The 20,039-nt window shown below is 47.5% G+C and overlaps 1 protein-coding gene across 2 annotated transcripts; it reads left to right on the top strand.

The window, feature by feature from the left end:
• The first annotated feature begins 1,411 nt into the window (after positions 1-1,411).
• On the top strand, positions 1,412-20,039 carry LOC121166977 (dnaJ homolog subfamily C member 2-like). 2 transcript variants are annotated; one of them, XM_040996309.1, is made up of 17 exons: positions 1,414-1,630; positions 2,996-3,186; positions 7,004-7,079; positions 9,426-9,524; positions 10,299-10,440; positions 11,194-11,274; positions 11,908-11,973; positions 12,413-12,504; positions 12,587-12,708; positions 13,119-13,268; positions 15,208-15,296; positions 15,391-15,460; positions 16,950-17,134; positions 17,885-17,985; positions 18,094-18,201; positions 19,459-19,613; positions 19,905-20,039. In XM_040996309.1, exons 1-17 carry the CDS (start codon positions 1,567-1,569, stop codon positions 19,977-19,979), a joined length of 1,866 nt encoding a protein of 621 aa, XP_040852243.1. In that variant the 5' UTR covers positions 1,414-1,566; the 3' UTR covers positions 19,980-20,039. The 2 variants fall into 2 exon arrangements, with proteins under 2 accessions (XP_040852244.1, XP_040852243.1); XM_040996310.1 differs by lacking the exons at positions 15,208-15,296; positions 15,391-15,460 and having other exon boundaries at positions 1,412-1,630.

Raw genomic sequence — 20,039 nt, 5'->3', positions numbered from 1 at the left:
ATTAGATACGGGCTGATATCCGTTAGGGTGAATGCTAAACAATAACAGGAGAAACGTGTGGGTGAACGTGTGGCAAAAAGAAAGCCTTGTCCGTGGATGTTTGGGTTTTCGGATTTTAGGGTCCGAAGGAGAAGAGGTTTGCCAGGCAGAGAAGGCTTGATTTTGGAGGGGACAGAAAAGGGGGCGTAGAACGGGGAGGGGTTTGAAAGCAGGCCAATTTATTCGGTTTAAACACTTAAGCAGAGTTCCTTTTTAAGCAGGTGGCTGGGTGAGGTGGAGAGCTCCCAGGGGCAGTTGTGTCCTGCGGTAGGCAGGAAATTAATGTATGAAAACATAAGCAGAGGCAGTAATGTGTTCATTTCTGGTGCTCCTTGCAGAAGACGACACACAAAGTCTGTTTTGCCCCATCTGTTCCAGAGATCACTGGGGATGAGCCTGCTTCCTCTGGTTTCCTGAGCTGGTTTTGCCTTCTGTGATCAATCCTTTAAAAAAAAAAAAATGTACTCAGTAAGAATACACCGAACACCCTTTAGCTTACTATATGATAAACAATTAACTAAATTCCAGAGTACTAGAATTCCAAAAATCTCGAAAAAAAAAAATTCCAATCACTTATAGGGTAAAACGTGGCTGGCCTAGGGCTATAATCTAACAAGAAATTTTGGGCCCAACACAGTAGCCTAGTGGCTAAATCCTCTGCTTTGCATCTGCTGCAGGGATCCCATATGGCACGGGTTCTAATCCCAGCTGCTCCACTTCCCATCCAGCTCCCTGCTTGTGGCCTAGGAAAGCATGCTAGGGTAGCCCAAAGCGTTGGGACCCTGCACCCATGTGGGAAACCCAGAAGAGGCTCCTGGCTTCGGATCAGTTTAGCTCTGGCCATTGTGGCTACTTGGGGAGTGAACCAGCAGATGCAAAATGTTCTTCTCTGTCTCTCCTCCTCTCTGTATATCTGCCTTTCCAATAAAAATAAATAAAGGCAGCTTTTTCTCCAGATGAGTATTATAAGAGAGGATATGGCTTCATGAATCACAACACAGTGACTGTTAATTGCTGTCATATTATCAAAGTATACACAAACTCACGAGATTTTTTTCTATAGGAATTTACGCGTCATTGTCAATACTAGCTCATTGCTTTCTCTTTTCCATTTATACAAGTGGAGCGAAGGGGAAACTCGGCGATGAGCTTCAGCTTGACAAACGAAGAATCAGGCCCTCAAAAAAAGAATTACTTGTCGAAGTTCTTAACCCCATTTCACCTGGATCAGGAAAATAATCCTTATGTGGGAGGGTAGCAGGAGGAACTGATGAGCGTAGGAACCGTTTTTCCGTGCGCGCCGGTCTCTGACCGGACGGGAGTCAGGGCAGGACCCAGGCCGCCGCACACGCAGGCCGGGGTGAGCTCACCACCACGCCGGAGCCATCCCGGAAGTGCTTAGCGGTCGTGTCCATGCGCCGGTTCGTGGGCGTCGTGGAGCCCAGGCGCGAGGCTCGGGCGGGGAGCAGGTAGACGCGGAGGAGACGCCGAGCGCCCTGCTCCGGGGACGTGAGCCGCTGCGCCATCATGCTGCTGCTGCCGAGTGCCGCCGAGGGCCGGGGCACCGCCATCACCCGCGCGCTGACCTCCGGTGCGTGCCCAGCCGCCCGCGTCCCCGCTGCCCGGGAGAGCCCTGTGGTCCCTGGCGCTGCAGTTTGGGTGGAGGGTGATGGGAGAGGGGGCAGAGGCGTGTTCCTGGTGCAGTCACGATCGCCGGCTGGGCGGGTGCGAATTCTCCGGCGTCCCCAGCGAGATCCCTGGGAGCTGCTCCTTGATCTCGGGGCAGAGACAAACACCTCCACGTGCTGGGCTCGTCCACCACCGTGCTACCCAGAGCCCCATTTAAACACCTGCCTTGCCCCCCAACTCCCTTGGCTCGAGCAGTGTGGGCTCTGCATGGTGTGAGGAAAAACCTCCCTTCCCATCTTCGTGTAGAGTTTGAAAGGGAGTCACGGCAGGTGCAGCTTGCCTTGGCTGCAGCCCCGGGGGACAGTCCTGGGTCCCTGTAAGCGTCCAGCGTTTGCCTTCACCCCCAGGCCTGAAGGTTTCTGGTGAGCGTGCCTGTGAAGGTTGGGGTTTCTGTGCACCCCTGGATCCCCTTACCAGAGGGAAAGGAGTTAAAGGCAGCTTTTCAAAGCCACGCCCACGTAGTCAGGCGGGAATGTGCTCGGATTGAGTAGATCCTCATTTCCCAACCTAGTTCAAACTTGGGGAGGTCGGGGTGGGTGGGTGTGCTTTTGAGTACACTGGCCATTAGGTGGGAAAGGAAACTTCACTGTTTTGCAGTAGGAGTTTGATGCAGGTGAGCTCTTGGATGGCTGGTGGGCAGTTGCACAGTGAGTTAACGCCCGTATTGTAGTTGAAGGCATCTTTGAGTCATTTCAAAACAGTCAGCCACTGTGTGTCTGACCCACACGCACACCTGAGGCCTCGGGCATCGGATCCAGAGCTGGTGCCACTACAGCACATGGGCACGCCCCTTGAGCTGCTTGGAAAACCACCTGGGTCCAGGAGGAAGGAGATCGTTGTTAGTGAATCCTTAAAACTTTAAGAGCTGTTTCAACTTGAGATTGGAAATTTGAAATTTTGTTTGCCGGGGCCAGCTGTTGGTAACACTGTGTCATTCTCTGTGGCTTTATCTTTGTCTTGCTTTCATAGCCTCGGGAAAGTACGGACTTAACTGTGCACATGGTGCAGGCTTTGTAAGGTGAATGGTTAAATACACTGTAAACCCAGATGTTTGATTTGGAAGAAAGTAAATGAATTTTCCGCAAACCCTAGGACACTGTGGTTGCTTGCCAGTCGCCATGTAACGCGGATGTCTGAGTCATTGCCTTAATGGCCCGGTTTCAAGTCACTGTGTTTTTTGCTCTTATTTCCTGAGAAAGTCTGTTGTCTTGAAGCAGATGTGTTCCGTGCAATGCATTGAAGCCTCTCTTCACACTTTCAATCACAGCCTCAACACTCTGTCCGGTTGAACCTGTGGGAAGATGGTTTGAAGCTTTTGTTAAGAGGAGAAACAGAAATGCTTCTGCCTCTTTTCAGGAACTGGAGGATAAGAAAGAGTTATCAGAGGAATCAGAAGATGAAGAGCCGCAGCTGGAAGAGTTCCCCATGCTGAAAACCCTCGACCCCAAAGACTGGAAGGTGAGAGCGCCCCGGCGTCTGTGCAGATCAAAGCAGCTTTCTCAGGAGTTTCAGCGAACCGTGCTTTGGGGTGGATGGAGAAGGGAACCGTGTTGAAGCTCCATGTCGCCAAGCCTTGAATGGGGTGGTGTCCAGCGTAGGATACTGTCTGTTCAACAGAAATCTGGGAAAGCTACTCTTGCATGCTCGTTCCCTCTCTCTTCTCTCTTTCTCTCTCTCTCTCTCTCTCTCTCTCTCTCTCACACACACACACACACACGTTCAAGATGGTCTTACAAGGATATGAATGGCAGTTGGTGCAGAAAGAAAAGGCAGCAGGGACACAAGGGTACGAGAATACGGGCTACCCTCTGGGCTTCACAGAGGAGTAGGGCCGGTGCAGCGGGGTGATGGGGAAGGCGCTGCAGACCACACGCACTCGTGTCCCTTTTTCGTGGCATGCTAAGAAAGGAGTTTAAAAGGAAATGTTATTTCTGGTATGGTAGGGAGACGCCAGGAGTTTCCAAGCTAATTTTGGAACAGTGATTCTCTGAACAGTACAGAAGATTGCTCGGCACTGGTGGAGGAGACAGCTCCCTGCTGGAAAAGTAATGTTCCCCTCCCCGTGACAGTGTGAACCGAAGTGCACCTGTATTTGGAGGAGGGAACAGCAGCGTGGCTTCTTTTGGGGGTGGAAATGACAGGTCTTGCCAACACTGACTTTGTGGTACCCGAGGAGGAAGGTGTTTAGAAGCCCTCTAGCCTTTCCACGGGCCTGACCTGCTCCGGTGTGAGGTCAGAACAGCCCTGGGAGACAGAGCAAGGCCGTGTGTTTGTGCCATGCTGTGTCCTGTCCAGGTGTAACATCAGAGAGGGTCCCTTTCTAGAAGTCATCGGCAGGTTGGCAGTAGCTGAGATGGTGAAGGATTGAATGGCATCAGGCAGAGGGATGTAGACAGATGAGTGTAACGCTGGAGTTGTTGGCGCTGCTGCCATACTGTGCGTGCTGTGGAGTTGGAGTGCCCAGATTCGACCTGCTCTTTTCTGCACTGGGACCCTGAGAGAAAATGACCACACGTCTCTGTGTTTGGACTCCGTCTCTAGTGCAGAGAGCTCAAAGGATCCCAGTTCGTGTATACACACGGCAGGGCGGTTGTTTGGCATAAGGGTTAGGATGTTACTGGGGCAGCCAGCTCCTAGGTCGGGATGCCTGAATGGGAATGCTGTGTCAGCTTCCCGTTCCCATTTCCTGCTGGCTTTACAAGCTGTGGGGTAGCAGGTGTAAGTCCTTGGCTGCCTGCCAGCCGTACGGGCCACCCTGCTCAAGGTCTGGGCTCTGGACTTTGGCCTGGCCCCAGCCTTAGCTGTTGCAGGCATCTGGGGAGGAAATCAACATTTGGGCATAGTTCTATCTCTCCTTTGCAAGTAAATAACTAAAAGCCCTGAGTGCTTGATATGTGATAAATGTTAAAAAATAGGGATTCTATCTCTTAAAGCGTTTGCAAGATAAAAAAAAAATGAAGGTTCATGTGTAAAGCTATTTAAAGATGCACTCAAAAGTTTTATATTGGCATTGTCAATTTCAAGCTAAAAGAAGTGAGGCAGGTGGTTATCCTGACAGTTCACATTCCACAGCCAAGTGCTGTAATCAACTCCCTGCCCCACGTCTGATTCCAGCTGCTTACCAGTGCGGGTGATGGCTCAAGCACTTGGGACCCTTGCTGGGCATGTGGCAGGTTTGTTTGGAGTGAATTTTCAGTTTCTGGCTTCCTCCAGGCCCAGTGCCAGCTGTTGTGACATCTGTGGGGTGACTTAGCCATTGGGAGCAATCTTATACTTTTTCGCACATGCATATTCTGTTTCTCAAAAAAATTTTTTTTTTTTTAATGAGTAAAATGAACATTAAAGAACATGGATGTTTAAGTGACTGGAAGAGGAGACAGAGCAAAGGGTGGCTGAAAGAAGTTGAAAAAAACAAAAGCCATTGTTATTTCAACAAAACTTTAGCGGCCACCAAGCACTGCACTCCTATAGAAACTAAGGAGGAAAGAAAGTCTCCAGAAGGAATCCGAGTCTCCAGCTTCGCTGTTTTAAATCAAAGTCCGTCAAAGAGCGTGAGAAAATTTCAAGGCACTGGATTTGGCAAACAAGAGATAAGTGTGACTGAAAGCAGTGCTTGTAAAAAGATTGGGAAGGCGTAAGATGGCAGTGAGTTGAAGGAAGATTAGGAAGTGATGTGGTAAGAGGGGAGTAGAAACATCTCCCAGAGCTGGGTTATACAAACCACAGGGGGTAGTAGCTTAAGGAGGTGGCGTTGAGAATGTTAAGAACAATGTGGAAGAGGAAGAAGACATTGGTGTGGAAAGGAGTGGATGGCATCAGGGCAAGGTAATGCACATGTTGTGTTAATCAGCTCATTAAATAGGAACCAAGCACCCATGACACAGAAGGCACTGTGGGTGACAGAAATCTTGCATCTGCTGATTCACTCCCCACATGGCCACAAGAGCCAGGCTGGGGCCAGGCAGGAACCAGGAATTCAGATCCATCTAGCATGGGGCTTGTGGGGGCTGCTTAGACCATCCTCTGCTGCGTCCCCAGGCACATGAGCAGGGCTCCGACATGGTATGCCAGACTTGCAGGTGGCAGCTTAAGCTGCAGCGCTCCACCACCAGCCACCCAGACACTTCTAAGTGTTTATAGGTACCGTGCTAAACAAAACGTTATAAGGTGTCTTCCAAAAAGGTTACAGAAATCCATGAGCTTAAAAAACATTTTTTTTTCACCAAAGCATTCTTCCTGTGAGCTCTTTGAAGGGTCCTCGTGTCACTGCTCGTTTGAAGCTTATCATTGAGTGAGCCGACAGACAAGGGCATAACCAAGAACATGTGGCAGGAAATGTCCGGCAGAGGGGGGTGATGGAAGAGCTGAGCATCGAGTAGGTCAGGTAGACAGTTAAGGGAGAGTGTGGATGGCCTGCAGTGGATAAGGGAGGAGTAGCATTCCAAGGTGGACGCCTTGTGAGGTGGGGGGAGTTTGGAATCAGCCCGAAGCTGCAGGGCCAAGTGGCAGAAGGCGTGTAACCAGGAAGGGGTGAGAAGTCAGAAAAAACAACCCTGAGCGTTCCCAGCACTACTTGGAAGCATTTTGCAAGTAACAACAGAAAAATACTGAATTTATTTTTGTTTGAAAGGTGGGGTTACACAGAGAGAGGGAGAGACGAAGCTCTTCCATGTGCTGGTTCATTCCCCACTTGGCAGGAGCTGAGCTGATGCACAGCTGGGAGCCAGGAGCCCTTCGCTACACTTTCTGCCTCCGCTTCTGAGTTCCCTCTGATGTTGGCCTGGCCGAAGCAGAATGTGCCATCAGGCCCTTCCCATCCCGGGAAGGCGGGGGGTTCTTGGACAGTTCCCACCCAGCCTGCAGCCCCCACCACATTAACTGCCTGACGCCTCCAAAGCTGCCCCTGTGCGCCAGCCCGTCCTGGGGGAGTGCTGTAATCCTTCCCTGTGTGCTAGATGTTGGTGGCTGTACCTGTTGACAGGTGCATTTGGAAAATGATAGATTGCAGCAGCAGACTCTGTTTATTTTTTTTTTAATTGCCACATTTCTTGGAGTGTTAAGTTTATTTGCATACAGATGATTGTGAAAGCTAAGTAATAGTTCAGATTTCCCAAAATTGCCTGCCGACAAAGCCTCATGCTACGTTCCTAGTACGGAAGTGTCACTTGGGGAGACATGGGATTTGGGGAATGGGAGGGAGGGGCTAGAACACAAAGCATAGCATCTGTTCCGCATCGCTCCATTTCAACCTTGGCTGCCTTTTTGTCCTTTGCAGAACCAAGATCATTATGCGGTTCTTGGTCTTGGCCACGTAAGATATAAAGCTACCCAGAGACAGATCAAAGCAGCTCGTAAGTACTTGGGGACTGTACAACAAGTGAGTGGTGCCGTTTGGTACAGGAAATGTTATCCTTTGCCAGCGGGACAGCATGTGTGAGAGTGTGAACTGCTCCTAGCTGCCATAGCACAGAGTACCTTTCCCTGTAGCTTTGTGTGTGAGCTCTTGAGGTGAGGGATCAGGGTGGGCGAGTCCCACAGCAAGCTTTGCCTCTCCCTAACGTATGGCAGCTGCTGTTAGGGGGTGCTGCCTGGTTGTTTGAGCTTTTGCATGCTAGTTTGGAATCCTGGGACTTAGTTGATGGTAGAAATTGGGGAAATGGGGCCAGCACCACGGTGTAGCACGTTAAGCTTCTGCCTATGGTGCAGACATCCTGAATGGACACTGGTTCAAGTCCTGGCTGTTGCACTTGCTGTCCAGCTGGGAAAGCAAGAGCAAAGGACAGCTTAAGTCCTAGGACCCTGCACCCACGTGGGAGGCCCAGATCCTGGCTCCTGGCTTCAGATCTGCTCAGCTCTGGCTGTTGTGGCCACTGGGGAGTGAATCAGCAGATGGAAGCACTTGCTTTCTCTTCCTCTGTAACTCCACCTTTCCTAATTTACCAGATGTGCTGCAAAAGTGAACACAGAGAGCCATCTTTCAAATAAAAAAATAAATCTATTAGAAAAAAAAAATCTGGGGAGAAAAGTGTTGGGAACCCACTCATAATATGCTTTCTAGAACCCCACTCCCGGATGAACCTCCGTGTCTTACCCTTTTTCGTTCCCATGGGCATACCTCCTTCTGTAGTCGATTCTTCCGATGAGTGAAGTGTGAGAGGTGGAGGTGATTCCTTGCCTGTTGTATCCTAGGAGGACGTGCTGCCTTCCACTGGAGAGAATGGATATTGAGGTCAGAGGAGGTAAAACGGTGGCCTTCTGGAAGGGGAGTAGGGAGTCCAGACCAGTTGAGAAAATAAAATCGTGTACTTGGGAGGGTGACGGAGCAAGAACTGATGGTGAAAATGCTAATTCAGACTTAGTATCAGTGATAAACCCAGAATGTTCTCCATTAATGGTGACATTTATGGAAATCATAAGAAATATTTTTTCATAAAGTGGAGGAATTTATTATAGTATTTTAAACCCATGATTGGATTTCTTAAAAGGTTGCCATGATTTTTTTAGGCAAACATGTAGATGCGTATGAACAGTCATGTGGTATACATAAATGTCCAGAAAGTTCAGCTGGCACGAAAAACTATTTGCAAAGCCTTATTCTATCAGAAAATAGCATACCAATACCAAATGTGTTCCAACACGTAATTTTATGAATTAGGAATGTTTTAACTCTATCGAAATAATTGATGTTTTAAGATAAATTCCTCAATCTTGATTTCTTCCTGTAAATATTTAAGATACTTAATGAATTCTAAAAGATGCCTACATTTGCTTCTGTCACATTTTCATTGGCATAATAGAAATTAATTTTGACTGTTCTGCAGCCAAAAGCTTGTATCACCAGGTTTGTTTACTCAAAAGGAAGTTGTCATTCTGTTACCTCCATCACTATAAAAATACATGGTTCCTACGTACTGTGTTCACACTTCAGTCCAGAAGCAGAACTGCCCATTTAGTGTTTGAAGTCTGTGGTTATTGATACAACAAACGTAATCAAAACTTAACTGCAATAGTGTTTGACATCCTTTGAGTTCTTGTGGTGTATTCCAAGCCTACAGAAAAGCTCTCACCTTGTTAAATGTGTGTGTGTGTGTGCATGTGTATGTGTGTGTTATTGGAAGTCAGACATACAGAGAGGAAGATCTTCTGTCCTAGCTAAGCCAATCCGGAGCCAGGAGCCTGGAGTCTTCTTCCAGGTCTCCCACATGGGTGCAGGGTCCCAAGGCTTTGGGCTGTCCTCAACTGTTTTCCCAGGCCACAAGCAGGGAGCTGGGTTGGAAATGGAGCGGCTGGGACATGAACCAGTGCCCGTATGGGATGCTGGTACTGCAGACAGCTTTACCCACTATATCACAGCACTGGGCCCAAGAAATACATTTTTGTGTAGGTAATAAAGAAGTTAACTGGGAAAGAGTTAAGACTAGATGAAGGAAAAAAGTGAAAAAATTAGTACTTTGGAGAAGTTGACATCAGATATATTAAAAACACATACCCATTTTTAAAAATAGTCCAGGCCAAGGCTCGGTTTGAAGCAAGCCTTGGTAAAATTGACTCTGATAGAGGATACCTCTCGCATCCGTGGAGAAGGGAAGGACTGTTAGGTGGCATTAGGATTTTGGAAATGATGTGCTAGAAATGGTTTCTATTTGGTCTCTCTTTAGTTTCCATTTTGCTGCCTAAAATGACGAATTGTTTTGTAGATAAAGCAATGGTTTTAAAACATCACCCAGACAAACGGAAAGCAGCTGGTGAGCCAATCAAAGAAGGTGACAACGACTACTTCACTTGCATAACTAAAGGTAAGCGGAGAGCTGGGAATCTCAAAGAATTGCTACGACTGCCTGCTGTGGGTGGATCAACTGTCCCATGCATTTTACATCAGATTATTTTTAGTCTTCTCCCCAGAGCCCCAGAGTCGCGCCCCCACCCACAGCATCAGGAGACAGCAGGTGGCTAGCTGTTAGAGATGCACGCTAGGCCCCTCGCTCCCCTGCCCATCAGAGTCAGCATCTAACAGGCTTCCGGGGTGCCTTTCCTGCCCAGGGACCAACCTTTTCCCTCTTCCGATGCTGCTGTTACGTGTTTTGCTAGTTATAAATTAAGAACAACTATTTATGGCCGTTTCCATAGCCGTTGTCATCAGTGTTGCCTTGACTGTGATTTTTTTTTTTTTCCCCTAAATGTGTATCCTTCAGACTTACCCTTCTGGGGCCACTTGGGAAATCTGACATCCTTCCATCTTTTACAGTCACAGTCCAGAAGTCTAACAGTGAATTTCTAGAAATCCCATGTTCTCTAGAATCATGTACTTTCCTGAAAGATGAATATTTAGCTGTAAAAGGGAGTTAAGGACATGCGTATCCAGGAGTGCAAAAACTGTTCCTTAAGCTAAATTCTTCCTCCCTCACAAACACAAATATTTACATGTGAAACTTGACAACTTAAAATAAAAAGAAAGAAAGAAAGAAACTTGACAACTATTCTGAAAGAGGGGAGGATATTAGTCTTGTTGGAGGTCAAAACAAAAGGCGGGTGAAGACATGGTCCATGACCTTGCACCTTTGTTTCCTCAGCTTATGAAATGTTGTCTGATCCCGTGAAAAGACGAGCGTTCAACAGCATTGACCCCACTTTTGATAACTCTGTTCCTTCGAAAAGTGAAGCAAAGGACAATTTCTTTGAAGTGTTTTCCCCTGTGTTTGAAAGGAATTCCAGGTGAGTGAGGACCTCCTCTTCTGATCAGAGTTTCTTTTCTTTTTTAAAAAGATTTATTTCTTTTCATTGGAAACACAGATTCACAAAGAAAGATCTTCTTCTATCTGCTGGTTCACTCCCCCAAATGCCTGCGCCTGCTGGAGTTGAGCCAGTTCAAAGCCAGGAGCCCAGAGCGGCTTCCGGGTCTCCCACGTACATGCAGGGTCCCAAGGCTTTGGGCCGACCTCGACTGCTCTCCCAGGCCACAAGCAGGGAGCTGGATGGGAAGTGGAGCAGCCAGGACACTAACTGGCACCCATTTGGGATGCCAGGGCTGTAAGCAGAGGATCAGGCAATTGTGCTGTCCATGCTGGTCCCTGATCAGAATCTATAGTCACGGACTCCAGAGAGCTTTGCTTATAGGATGTAAACAGTTCGAGGGCCCAGCACCATGGCTCAACAGCCTGATCCTCCACCTGCAATCACCAAAACCCATATGGTGCCAGCTTTGGTGTCAGCTTCCTGCTCATGGCCTGGAAAAGCAGTGGGGGATGGTCCAAATGCTAGGGCGTCTCTGCACCCACGTGGGAGACCCAGAGGAAACTTGGGATTGGCTCAGCTCTGGCCATTGGGGTTTTTAGGGGGCAAATACAACAGATAGAAGATCTATCTCCTTCTCTATAAATCTGCCTCTCCAGTAAAAATGAGTAAATGTTTTAAAATAAATAAGGAAAAAAGGGGCTTGTGAGCTGAATTTTGCTTTTAATATTTCAGATGGTCAAATAAAAAAAATGTCCCTAAACTTGGTGACATGAATTCCTCGTTTGAAGATGTAGATGCATTTTATTCTTTCTGGTAAGTGAATCCACTGTTTCTCTGCTGCCATTTTTTTAAGAGTGAAATGTTCAGTGAACACTTGGTCACATGAGTTAGGGCATGGATGGCATTCCATTGAACAAAAGCAGTGTGAAAGAAAATGAAAGAAGGGGTTGACATAATTCTGGTCATTTTCTATGTGATGGTTAAACTTCTATGATTTTTTCCCCTTCTGTTTTCTGTTAATAAAGATGGCTGTCATGTCAAGCACACTATCAAAAGTTGAGTATTTACCAGACATTGTATGTGCTGCGTCTTCTCATTCAATCTCCTGTAAATATGAAAGCATTCTTACCACTGTGAAACAGAAATAAGAGTTGGTTCTGTCAGCTGTGCAGTAGTTACTCTTACCTGATCACTCCTCCAGTGACCTTGTGGCTTGACAGTGACAGACTAGCAAAGATGAAGGTGGGAAAACTTGCATACCAAATGCAGTTTCATTGAAAGGGTGAAGGGCGTGGGGCGGTTCAAGAGAGCTTAATCCGAGAGTCCAGTACCAAAAAGGAGGGGAGGGCAACCCCCTAAAGCCTACCCGGGTGCTTGTCATCGTTGCCTCTTCACGTTTTGTTTTTCTCCAACTTTTTGTCTTGGTTTCATTTCTGTCTAAACTAGGTATAATTTTGATTCTTGGAGAGAATTCTCTTATCTAGACGAAGAAGAAAAGGAAAAGGCGGAATGGTATGTGTGAGTCGCACCCAGACATGAAATTGTTGATTTGCTTCTTTGATGCCACGTGTTTCCTTTTGTATTTTCTTTGTACGTATTTTTTTCTTAATGAGTTTGCTGACACTTGGTATTGTGGAATGTCAGAAGTTAAGCCAGATGAGGCCAAAAAGTTACTGGGTGGCGTCTGCTTAAGAAGGAAGTATGACTGTTCGTTCAGCAAGTTCTCTCTCCTGCCACTGCTTGACCTGGGTTTGATTTTGTTCTCGCTGTGAGGAGAGGGGTTCTTCAGCAGTATCCCGAGCATTAGCCAAGAACACCCGATGCCACCACTCTGCCAGGAGGAACGGCGCAGCATCTTAGCCTTGTGCACACAAAGTGTGTAAAGTCTTGTGCTTTCCAAGAATATGTTCTATCCACAGTTTGCTTATCGTTCGTATTTTCTGTTTTCTAGTCGTGATGAGAGGAGATGGATTGAAAAGCAGAACAGAGCAACCAGGGCACAAAGAAAAAAAGAAGAAATGAACAGAATACGAACGTTGGTTGGTTGGTATACTCACCATGGCTGTTTGTTTTCCAGTTCCTTAGTTATATGTTAGAGACTGACGGGCTGAACTTCTCTTGGTAGACAATGCGTATAGCTGTGACCCCAGGATAAAAAAATTCAAGGAAGAGGAAAAAGCCAAGAAAGAAGCAGAGAAGAGAGCAAAGGCAGAAGCAAAACGGAAGGAGCAAGACGCTAAGGAAAAAGTAAGATGATAATTGCTCAAGTTGGACTTCAAATGTTCAAAGGCTTTCAACTTTGCATCTGCTTCTCCAAACTTACAATGTGGGTGTTACGGGAACACATCCTGACAGCTGATTCATTCAATCAGAGCCTCCTTCCCACCGATTCTTACTGTGGAAAAACGTCATTTCCCACCCATGTCTCTAATACCATGCTGAGTTCTGGCATGTCTGTTTTGCATTGTCCAGCATGTGTTGTAAAACAGTGAGCTGCCTTTCCCAGGTCGGCCTTCAGGGTCCAGCGGCTCATGGCATTGTTCTCCTCCAACTTAACTTTTTAAAACATTGCCTTTTCTGAGTCAAATGATGCAGCATTGGGAAAGTCTGCTTTTCTTCTGGAAATGATTTTACTCCTACTCCTTATTTTTTTAAAGCAAAGACAAGCTGAATTAGAGGCTGCCCGGTTAGCTAAGGAGAAGGAAGAGGAAGAAGTCCGGCAACAAGCATTGTTGGCAAAGAAGGAGAAAGAGATCCAAAAAAAAGCCATCAAAAAGGAACGGCAGAAGCTTCGAAACTCGTGCAAGGTACGTCGCTGTGCACACATCAGGAAACAGGTGCATGCGTTTCACCTCAAATGCAAATGTGCTTTTAAAGTAACTTTTGCTGAACTGACCAACCCAGATCAGTATTCAGTCGGCATTTATATCCCGATACTCAAGTCTGTGCTTCCACGTCCCTGTCCCAGCAGTGTCTTTGTGCTTGCTTTCTCTGGTTGGGACGCAGGTACGCTCGGCACACGGACTGCAGGGAGCTCTCCCCGTCCCCTGTGGGTCTCCCCCTCTCCCTGTGCTTCTGTCCCAGGCCAGCAGCCCCCTTGGCCAGTGATTTGTTGGAGACACCAGCCCACTGGTGCCTTGTGTTTTTTGCTTTGTAAAGATTTATTTTTATTTGAAAGGTGGGTTTACAGGGAGAAGGAGAGACACACAGAAAGATTTTCCATCTGCTGATTCAGTCCCCAAACGGCCACAGCAGCTCAAGCTGAGCCAACCTGAAGCTTGAATTCTTCCAGGTCTCCCATGCACGTGCAGGGTTCCAAGCACATGGGCCATTCTCTGCTGTTTTCTGAGGCCACAAGCCCAGGACAGTGGAGTGGAACAGCCAGTACTAAAAACAGCACCCATATAGGATCCGGTGCTTGAAGGGAGAGGGTTAGCCCGTTGAGCCACGATGCCAGCCCCACAATTTGGTTTTACTATTTGCTTCCTAACAGTGGAAAATGAATTTTCATTTTAGAAAGATTTCAAAGTTATTCATTTTTAGGAACTGAAAAGACCTCATTTTTACTTAAGGAAATGTTTGTCATTTTGGTGAGTGCTAGTAATTTTCAAATACCCCAAAAGTTTGGAAATGTAACTTTGTCCAAGAGATGTTCTTACATTTTAAACTGGTAGATTCAGAGAACAGTATTGTTCCTTATTAAATGGCATTAAATCAAAGAATGAGTGAAGTTTAAAATATACATTGCCACTCAGAGAACACTGTGTTTTATCATCGTAGTTCAACTCAGCAAGTATGTGAATGCTTCCTACATGTCTTACAACAAAATATTTCGCTGCTCGTCCACGTCGTAATGGCACCAGGCCACAAACCTGTGATTAGATCAGCACTCCGTGGCTAGGGACGGGCATGTAGAGAAGGACCCTGACGACCTAGTGCTTAAGGTGCCAACAGAGGAGTGACCACACACACAGGAAGAAAGCCAACAGTGCTTTCAAAGCCTGGAGAAACTTTTATGGTAAAGGCAGCATTGGAGCGTGGCCGGCGTTGTGGTGCTGCACGTTAAGCTGCCATCTGCAATGCCAGTGTCTCCTCTGGGCACCAGTTCAGGTCTTTGCTGTTCCACGCACTGTCAGGCTCACTGCTAGCGCACCTGGGAAAGCAGCAGCAGCTGACCCACGTGTGTAGTCTCTGCACACTTGGGAGATCCACGTGACGTGCTCAGTGTCGTCCTTGGCCCAGCCTTGTCACCTTGGCTGCTTAAGGAATGAAACAAGAATGTCTGCTAATATCTCCCTTTGGATTGTGCCATCTTGTCAAGTTCAGCCGTGGGCGGGCATCTGGGGCTGCCCGCATCCCGTTTCCTTGGGGTCCTGGCTCTGCTTTCCACCTAGCTTCTGGCTGGTGTGCACCGTGGGGAGCAGTACATGGCTCAGGCAGGTGGGGCCCTGCTGCCCACATGGGAAGCACAGATGGACGTCAGGCGCCTGCACTGCAGCACAGTGGGTTGAGCGCAGCCTGGGACGCTGGCATCCATGACTGAGCCCCCGGTTCTAAGCCCTTCCTCTCTGCTTCCAGTCCAGCCCTGTGCTGATGCGCCTGCGGAGGGAAGTCCCAAGTGTGTAGGCCCTGCTGCCCAGGCAGACACCTCTCTTACCTCCTGGAGGAGCGCAGGTTCTAGAATTCTGTCAGGTGCATTTTTGAGGGAGAAGATCCAAGATGAAATGTCACGTGTTGTGCTTCCAGACCTGGAATCACTTTTCCGACAACGAGGCGGAGCGCGTTAAGATGATGGAAGAAGTGGAGAAACTCTGCGATCGGCTGGAACTAGCAAGGTGGGTGGATATCCTCAGGACTCCTGCTGAAATCTTCTGGGCTCAGCAGTAGTTTCATCCTTTGTCTTGTTGTTCTGTCTCATTTCCTCCGTAGCTTACAGTGCCTGAATGAAACGCTCACGTCCTGTACAAAGGAAGAGGGGAAAGCAGCTCTCGAGAAGCAGGTACAGGGAGTGTCTCTCTGCCTCTCCTAGCAGTCAGTCGGCTCTCAGCCTCCCGGCGTGATGTTGCACTGCCTGATACAGTTGCTAAGGGCAAAGAGGGAGCATTCTGTTTAGTGTTAAGTGGGACCAGTGGTGTATGTTTATCACGCTTAGCATTTGTGTTAGCACATTAAGTATTCCTTCAGTATTTGCACAGGCCTTCAGTTGGACAGATTTGAGTATCTGCTCCCTAGAACAAAGCTCTTGGAGAAGTGCCTGATGCATTGAGCCTCACTGTTCAGCAGGAGTTACGCTGAACGGCCTCCTGGGAAAGATGCAGGGCTCCAGCAAGTGAATGCCGTTGGCTAGATGGAATGTTCTGGGTCTGCATGTGAGTGGTCGGGTTGGCTCAGTGAAAGATTTAAACTGGCCTTGGAAGACCGTGTTTAAACTCAAGGTTGGGAAACAGCAAGAACCATAAAACTATGGAGCAGGGGTTGGTGGTGTTGCACAGCAGGTTGAACCGTGGCCTACGAGGCCGACATCCTGTGTGAGTGCTGGTTTCAGTCCCAGCTGCTCTACTTCCAACCCAGCTCCCTGCTGACGGACAGCAGCAGCAGATGGTCCGACTGCTTGGTCCCTTTCCCGTGGAGACCCCAACAGAGTTCTAGGCCCCTGGGTTTGGTTTGGTCCAGACCTAGTCATTGTGGCCATCTGAGTGGTAAACCAGCAAATGGAAAAACTGTTACCACCGTAGCCATCAATTAAACAAGTCATAAAACAAACTCTAGAGGATCGGGAAACGAAGTTGATTGAGAAGAACAAAGTGAAATTGAGGGGTTGTGTAATAGTACAGTTCCATTACTGCAGCTCTGCAAGTCAGAGACTTCAACATGATACTGTTAACCTGGCATCTGTGGGCAGTACGTAGCCGAAGATGCAAAGTGATTAGTTAGAAATTGACACTGTCTGGACTGTTAAAGTCATGGTGGAATTGGGAGAACTTCACAGTTGGCGTTCCACGGCCCTGCTGACTCACCTGGGGCGTGAAGGGGAGAAAGGATTCTAAGACAGTGCCTTGATCGCAGTTGAGTGAGGCAGGAACATCAAGTGAAGGTGGTTTTTTTTTTCTTGTCATGAATTGTGAAATAGACTAGAAGCATAGGTGTAAAGGGTAGAACCTGAAGGAAAAACAGATCTTTTTGCTGTACCATTTGCTTTTTTGGAAAGAGTAAGATTACTCTTGGTCCAAGGCATATGAGCGTACATGTTTGAAATGGCCTTGTGTGTGAGTGGCCCAGGGACTACAGAGCTTCCAGGTGGGGCAGGCTACTGGTTGGTTCTGCTTCCTCAGCCTGGGCCAGCTGGAAGCCAGAGTGAAAAGCAGATGCCACCATGGGGCGGGGGACAGCCTGGCAGGAGGCAGTCGGAGTGAAAATGACACAGCTGAGGACCACAAGCCGCAGGCTGCAAGGCCCGAGTCCCTGACTGACGTGTGGTGTTTGTGTAGATAGAAGAAATAAACGAGCAGATTAGAAAAGAGAAGGAAGAAGCTGAGGCTCGAATGCGACAGGCATCCAAGAATGCAGAGAAGTCGGCTGGCGGAGGCGGGAGTGGCAGCAGAAACTGGTCGGAGGACGACCTGCAACTGCTCATCAAGGCGGTGAACCTCTTCCCTGCCGGGACAAATTCAAGGTACTGGTGTTCAGGATGCGTCTTCTCAGTACGCACCGGTCACAGCAGGACCTTCACAGATGGGCTTTGCACCAGACCCTGTGCCGTGGAGGTGAAGCCCATGTGAGCTATACTTGCCAGTCTTGCACTCCATCAGCAGACATGCACGTGTAACTACCGAGGTGGGAGCGGTGGACGGCGCGTTGGCCAAGTCCACCGAACCTGCTGCTGGGTTTCGTGAACCGTAGCTCCCTTTCCTGTTCTCGCTCTCTGCTGCATGCCAGCTGGAGCTCCTCAAAAAGCTTGGGGGAGATGGCCTCTCATTCTGCTCATGGCGAGTGTAAGGTGCTTTTCAGAATCTGTTTTCTCAGGTGCCATGGCACTTTGAAAGGTTTGTGAAAAATGGAATTAATGGATTCATTTTGGTAAACCAATTTTGAAATTCCAGCATAAAAGGGTGGAATGGGTTTCCAAACTACTGCACCCAAGTGAACTTATCTGTGTTTTAACATTCCCAGTGTGCGTGTATGGCTTTATTTCTGCTAATTTGTACAAAACTGTGTCAGGTTTTACACAAACTAATACCAAGTTATATAAAGTGATGTATAGTTGACTTATATGCATGAAAAGCAAAAATTGTCCAGAATAGTAATTTATAGTAGCAAAATTAGACCACTAATTTAGAGCACAGACATTGTTACCTGTCCGTGGTAAAAATGTACTGACTTTTGATTTTCCTTCCTACTATGAAATGACTGTCGGTCGCTCTAGATGGGAAGTCATCGCCAACTACATGAACATACATTCTTCTTCGGGAGTCAAAAGAACTGCCAAAGATGTTATTAGCAAAGCAAAGAGTCTCCAAAAACTTGGTGGGTTGGTTTTGACCTTATCTCCAAGACATTTTTAAAGTAACGCAACTAAGGAAAGACCGCATGAGATGGTCTGTTACATATTAATTTTTTTTTTTCATTTCTTAGATCCTCATCAAAAAGATGACATAAACAAAAAGGCTTTTGATAAATTTAAGAAAGAACACGGAGTGGTGCCTCAAGCAGACAACGCCACCCCTTCGGAGCGGTTTGAAGGTAACTGACCTGTGTTTCTCTGGCGGAGAGGCGGGCTGAGCCGTGTGTGCTGACAAGGCCTGTCCAGACGAGCAGACTCACCCAGCTAGCCATCACTCCTGCAGGTCAGGTGCCACTGGACAAAGGGCTGTGCTTATCTTGTTCCCTGTAGGTCCCTGTTAGAGGGTCTTATTAAGACCATCAGGGTTCGCTTCCTTGAACCACTTTCAGGCATGGCTTGCAGATCAGCCCCCATGGTGTTCTTGGACTTGTGGCTGACTACATGATAAGCTGTCTGTTTTGTGACAGGCCCAGCTTTAGCACTCCTGGTCTAGATTATTATAAGCAAATTTCAGCTAGCAGACAGGTGCCCACCGTGGAGGGCCAAAGTCATTCTGCTGTAGCAGAGCGTTGGAGCAAGGCGTTAGCTTGGCTGTTTTTATGTTGAGGGGTTTTAGACCGTAAGAGGGCTCCCTGGAATGCAGGGCTCCCAGTCTGCCTTCAAATAGACACGAGTTCTGTGGCTTGTTTTGAAGGAGGTCCTCCTTTTTTTCTTTTTAGGAAAGTAATTTTAATATACATTATCGCTACTGCATATTTATTGCATGGTCTGAAGTAATTCATCTGTTAGTATATTCAAATCAGCCTTTCACTGCTTAACATGTTAACCTACAGAAGTAGTGATAAATGCTGCATCCTTAAGGAGCCAAGTGTCTTTGCTTCTGAAACTTGCATTATGTTTTGATACAAACGTTTGGCTGAAACACCACCTGCAGGAACTGCTACCGAGTTCAGCAGTGACCCCACACAGTGGGTTAAACACTGCACCTGGCCTAGCGCTGCAAAGCCTCCTGCCAGTGGTAAACAAGGATGGCTCCCAGTGAGCCATCAGCATAGACTTTGCTCTGTGAGGCAGCTCTGTTCCCCAGCCTGTAGGGAACCAACTTCGCAGAAATCTTTATAAGTTATTAGTCCAATGGAGCTGTGCCTTTAAATGTCATTAGGGCATGAAAAAAGGTCAGGTAAGAACAGAATGGATTGTACTAGAACAGCAACAAAAAAGCCTCTGAAATACTTGGGGGATGTCTCCTATTTCAAGTTTCTTTTCCTCTCTCTCCCAGTAACACAGAGGTTTCCTAGAATGTTCTGTGGGTATCAGATGTCCCTTATGGAAATGGGTACTTTATCACCAAGATCCACCTGTGCACAAAACGGCTCCTCAGTGAAGCGTGCCGAGAGCCAGGACAAAGCTTCCAAGTACAAACTCTTCCTCCACAGGTCCATGCACAGGCTTCACCCCTTGGACAACGGAAGAACAGAAGCTTCTGGAACAGGCTTTGAAGACCTACCCAGTAAACACGCCTGAAAGGTGGGAAAAAATAGCAGAAGCAGTCCCTGGCAGGACGAAGAAGGACTGCATGAAACGATACAAGGTTGGCGACCTGAGCGCCTAGATTCCGTTATCTTACACAGTGACTTCTCTGTAGCTGGCACTTGGATTGTCTATTAATTGGAAAATGTGTCTTTTGTTATTTCCGTGTCTTGGTAGTTATGGGGCCAGGAGCCGGAATTATTAAGAGGAATGACAAACTTTGGAAACTTTCTAAAAGCCCTAGGAGCTTATTGTAAATACGTGATTTCAGGGAATTTTGCTAACACTGGCTTTATTTACCTGTTTTCAAATCGAATTCCTGATTGAAACGCCACTTTTCTTCTCCTTTTAGGAACTTGTCGAGATGGTGAAAGCAAAGAAGGCTGCTCAGGAGCAGGTGCTGAACGCAGGCAGAGCCAAGAAGTGACGGACTGACAATCTTTGTTGTGTGTGCATTTTTATAATAAAAGCAAAAATACTATACAAG

This window comes from Ochotona curzoniae, unplaced genomic scaffold (assembly GCF_017591425.1).
Source record: "Ochotona curzoniae isolate NIBS_2020 unplaced genomic scaffold, NIBS_Ocur_1.0 patch276, whole genome shotgun sequence".
Lineage (NCBI taxonomy): Eukaryota > Metazoa > Chordata > Mammalia > Lagomorpha > Ochotonidae > Ochotona > Ochotona curzoniae.
The sequence above is the reverse complement of the archived record's forward strand: the minus strand, read 5'-3'. Positions and strand labels throughout refer to the sequence as shown.